Source organism: Branchiostoma belcheri, unplaced genomic scaffold, assembly GCF_001625305.1.
Source record: "Branchiostoma belcheri isolate BF01 breed outbred unplaced genomic scaffold, Haploidv18h27 scaffold4, whole genome shotgun sequence".
Classification (NCBI taxonomy): Eukaryota; Metazoa; Chordata; class Leptocardii; order Amphioxiformes; family Branchiostomatidae; genus Branchiostoma; species Branchiostoma belcheri.
This window is the reverse complement of record NW_017804020.1, coordinates 7,654,875-7,660,023: the sequence shown is the minus strand read 5'-3', so window position 1 is coordinate 7,660,023 and position 5,149 is coordinate 7,654,875. Positions and strand designations below refer to the sequence as shown.

General features: G+C 43.8%; 1 protein-coding gene across 1 annotated transcript in view; it reads left to right on the top strand.

Moving 5' to 3' along the window:
- The first annotated feature begins 414 nt into the window (after positions 1-414).
- Positions 415-5,149, top strand: part of LOC109476983 (latent-transforming growth factor beta-binding protein 4-like) — an 18,177-nt gene continuing 13,442 nt past the window's right edge. Inside the window, exons 1-4 of the mRNA XM_019777997.1 lie at positions 415-547; positions 1,495-1,626; positions 3,018-3,152; positions 3,447-3,572. Of these exons, the coding sequence (XP_019633556.1) occupies positions 415-547; positions 1,495-1,626; positions 3,018-3,152; positions 3,447-3,572 (526 nt within the window). The remainder of the gene's footprint in view (positions 548-1,494; positions 1,627-3,017; positions 3,153-3,446; positions 3,573-5,149) is intronic.

The window sequence follows — 5,149 nt, the reverse complement described above, 5'->3', positions numbered from 1 at the left end:
GGAGCCCAATCGTCAGCAGCGTCAAACGTCGGATTTGTTTCAGTGTGTTTTGTTATCTTTTGATTCATACTTTTTACATATTCCACTTATGATAAAATTAAGGGTTGCCGTCAAGTGGGGTAAAAACCACACGTCTAGGATTTAAGAGGGCCTGCATGGGGGGGGGGAGGTAGTGATTACGAATCTGAATTACGCAAAATCTTAGCCGCCGATTACGAACTACGTTTAAGTCTCAAAGAATTACGTTCATTTTTGGGGAGGCTGCCTACGAATTACGAAGACTAAAAAGACCTGATTACGCCTTACGAAAAAGGGCATGCAGGCCCTCATTAAACCCAACGTTGGCCTTACTTTCCTTCTCTGTGTTTTGTACTTGTCCCAGAAATGAAAAGATGTTTTCCCTTTTTTTCAGCGATGCCAACGCGGAAGAACTGTGAGACGACGAGCGGTCTGTGTCCCAACGGCAGATGTATCAACTTCAGGGACTCCTATATCTGCAACTGTAACCCCGGGTATCGGTATGACTCTCGGGAAAAGACTTGTGTCGGTAAGTAATGAATGATGAGGTCACATTTCCAAACCGGGGCCCGGCCGGGCTGTTTCGATTAACGAAAAATGGTTGCTAAACGGTTAATATTTCTGTTTCCCGGGTTTGTTATTATTTGTTTTGCGGTACTACATGTATCAGTTATATATTTGCCATGCTTTTTTGTTCATTTATTTCATTTATAAAACTCAAATAAACAAAGATTAAAAAAAACAATTTATATCAAGAATATACGCAACTAGTTCCCACTATTATTTTTGTGCTTTTTTATCTTTTATATCATACTTTTCGTTCCATAAGACAGCCCGGCCGGGCCCCAGTTTGGAAATGTGACCGCAGCATAAAGAAGCAGTTCGGCAAGTTGTTATTACAAATGTACCTCCAGGGAAAATGTGGGACAGAGGAAAAGTGGTCTTCTCAGACAAGTGGTCTTCTTACACATAAAACATGGCGACAAGACATGGCAGAGAACAAGAAAATGGCAGTAAACATGTAAAATTTCACCCATTTTACAATAGACACCCCGATAGACCCAAAGTGGCCTCATTTTACATAATATTGCTCACAGATTGTCACGCTGTCAAAGTCAATGGCAAACTGGCCGATTCCATCAAGATTTCTCGCTAGGTTTTTCGCCACACGCTTCAAAATGATGCGGTCGTCATAGGCAGAGTGCGGGCCATGAGCGGTCCCAAATATTGCCGGTCGCAGTCGGGTTGGACGTATGGCCAGATGGCCGGCTTATAGAGCTGGTCACATGGGCAAGTTTCAGTGACTGTATGTGTTCGCCCGCGGGTACCATCCGGATTTTGGCTCCGCAAAGCTCGAAAAAAATCCAGATTTTGGCTCCGTAGCACTCGATTTTTTCGAGCGTTGCAGAGCCAAAATCCGGATGGTACCCAGGCTATGTATGTGTTGTTCTGTTATTTATTTTTTTTCTGTTACAGAACGTCCCGGCAGTATCTGTGAGACGATGCTGAACCTGTGTCCTAACGGGCGATGTCGGCCCAGCGGGAACAGCTACACGTGCGTGTGTAACCCCGGCTACAAACTGGACCCAGTCAGGAAAACTTGTGTTGGTGAGACTTTTTTTTTATTCAGCATACAGTTAACAAAATAAGGGTACAGGACAAAGTGACGACGGGCTCATGTTAGGTAACTTATGTTAGCGCCGCCACTTATACGAAAAAAACTAATATTACTAAACAATGCAAAACACTAACCAAGAACACATGTAAAAGAAAAGCACAAGTGAGACTTTCCGCAACACTAATGCATACACGGTGTACTGGAATCATATTTTCTTTTCGTACAATTTTACATTTATTTATCTTATTTATTAAATCTTCAGACAGCTGAGTGGTCCATTCAATTTTGCAAATTGATTTTCAATGGGGCCCAGACTACAAAAACAATGAAATCATCAATATGACCAAAAAAAATAAAATAAAAATTTTACAAAAATAACAAAGGGTTGTGAGCCATAAGTAACGCAAGTATGCAAAGATATTCATAAACAAAAACTAGTGTTCCTTGAAATCATATACAAAAGCCAATGTAAAAAAATCAAAATCGTTTCCCATAACTCATGTCCATTTCTTTTATTTATTTATTTATTTATTTTATTTTATTGAAATAATTGCAACAGTGCAATACACGCGGAACAGAGGCAGCTGTTGCTGGTGTTGTGTCCCGCACATCGAAACGGATACTGGACAGACAATACTCATTTTCACTTGAGTCTAGCGGGGAAAGTCGTGTAAAGTGCCTTTCCCAAGGGCACAAGATCGGTGGCATGTCAGGACTCGAACCCGGGACCTCTTGATTCCGAGTCGCGCACGCTGCCGTTGTGCCACACGACCCCGATTTTACAGTCCATGTCAGCCTTTCTTTGGTGGTTCAGTGGTTCATTGATATAGAAAAACAGTACTCAAGATAATTAAAAGCCCTTTTCACACTCAAAGGTCCTTTTCACACTCAAAAATTGCTTTAGTATTAACGTAAACCTACATAGAAAGTTATTTGAAAACTTGCAATTGTGTTTTATTGAATGTATTGACTGTCGTGGCGTCGGGTGGTGTAGTGGTTAGAGCAATCGACTGTGAACCGGGAGACCCGGGTTCGAATCCGAGTCGTGCCCGGGACATGTCTGAATATGCGCCCCGACGAAGGCACTTTACACAACTTTCCTCACTCCACCCAGGTGTGAATGGGTACCTAACTTCGGTTGGGGAAAGTCGTATTGAGGTCACCTTGTGGCGCCGAATGGCAGCCGCACAGACCCTTGCGACATATATGATATAATTTATGATATAATTTGTATTATTTGATTGTTGTAATTGTTGTGATTTGTATCGATTATTATATGATACCCTGCATCAATTCAGTCGTATAAAGGCTGCGACTGCACGGGTACTGTTTGGACAATAAAAACCATTTATTTATATTTATTTAATGTATATTACCTCAGCTGAGCGCAGCGCCAGTGTTTGTGAGAGCAGACCGGGGCTGTGCAGGAACGGACGGTGTGTGGACAGCCGCGGGTCGTACCTGTGTATGTGTAACACCGGGTACAGACAGGACCTGGGCGGGAGGGCGTGCGTAGGTGAGGAACGGCTCCATATTTTTTGTTATTATTATTCATCAAAACATGAAAACATAACAAGGACAGTGTGACGCTGCACTCAAGTTTACAACTTATATTAATAGCACCACACAACAAACAAGTACAATTAACATTCAAATATACAAAGTTGACATATCTGTGCGCCGTAGTCACACCACCCCAAGACATTAAAATGTTAAATTGAATGCTAAAAAAGCTATTTGAAAGGTAAGATGATATTTTCTTGCTTATTATTTATTTCCCTATCACATGACATGTGTTGTCTGTCTACAGACATTAACGAGTGCAGCTACCGGAACGGCAGGTGTCACCACGGCACCTGCGTCAACACCGCGGGGAGCTTCACCTGCAGCTGCGATGACGGTTACAGGTTGTCTCCGGACCGAAAGAGCTGCATCGGTAAGTCCTCAAGGTCGAACAGACTAAAACTGCCAAGGTCATCCACCAAGAGGGAATTTCAAATGAAGACAAGATGTAGGTTTTCCCACAACAAACAGCTGGAACAAATCTCGGCTTTACCTTCACATGGCGTCAGCTAGGAAATGTCGACTCCTTAAGTCCAGAGAGACGCCATACAGTCTTAAACCTTTTGACTGACTTGAAGATCTCTGTATCCACAGTTCGTTAATGTCTTCTGTGGCATCTTTAACGTCATCTTCTTCATCATGCTGTCTCATTGGACGTAAACTAAACATCCGCTCGATGATTTTCTTCATCTCCAAGCAGATCCTTTGGTGGCTGCGAAGACAATATCAAATTGGCCAGGCAGTATCCACTTGCCTAACCGACCTGGTATCCAGTCTATCGTGGTCGGGCTCTTCCCCGCCTGCCTGAGCTAGGTTCTCCCAGGTTTTTCACGGTAGGAGTTTGATTAGGCTCACCACGATCGTGGTTGGCCAAATCAACTCCCTTTTGTGCCATCTCTATAAGCGTAACACTCCTACCGGGCGGCCTGTTGTACTGGGCGGGGGGAAACTATTAGAGCCCCGAAGACAGCTTGCCCCAACCACGATAGACTGGATACCAGGTTACCACTTGCCAGACAGTTACCGTTTTTTCCACCCGATGGGCGGCTTAGGACTCTCTCTAGATGGCCAGTTCAAACCGTAACGCTTCTGCCGCCAGACATCTGCTTGGAGATGATTCGATTCCCTGCCCTTTAGACTGACCGCCTAACTATCAAAACACCGTCCATCCACTCACCGTTACTACAACATGCTAAGGCCACAGCAAGTTATTTTTATGGATGACATCAGCGCGCGCATTAATTTTTGCCTGATTTTGAAAAACAAACAAGACATTTTGTTGCCTTCTGACAGTGGTCAATATGCCGAAAATGGGCAAAGATATCTGTTGCCATAGTGGATAGTAGATAACTATGGAGAGAGGAGACAAGAAAAGGCTTTGTTTCTTACTCTGGTGCAGTGATATGTGTTGCTGTGATGAATGTATATGTGATGTTCCTGCATTCCCACTGAAAAAAAAACATTTGTACAATGATTGAGTCAAAATTTTAAAATGTAGGAACCTTGTTTTTTTCGGCCCGTCTTGTTTTTTTTTTCGCCCGCTCGCATTAGATTTGGAGTCTGCGGAGGATGTCATCCATAAAATTTACTTGCTGTGGCCTAATGGTGCCTGACGAATCCGGCAGACAGACACAGCAAGGATGCTTACCTGTTGTGTCTGCAGTGATCACGACTGGGCTGTAATAAACTTTCATCAAGGCGTGCAAATTACCAACTTTATGGACTTAATTGGTGCACAATTATCATTTCAATTTCAAAGACAGGTGGTCAGACTAGATAGCGAAGTTGTGTAAAGCCCCTGTCACACATTCAGAACCTTCCCCCGAACACCAGCCGACCAAGGTTGGTTGAAGCCCGTGTCACACATATGTGTTAAGCTTCGGTCCCAATTGCACCGGTGCCCGTCGGGGATGTAGCCCCGGCCGGCCCCGGTCGGGCTCTGGAGCCTGG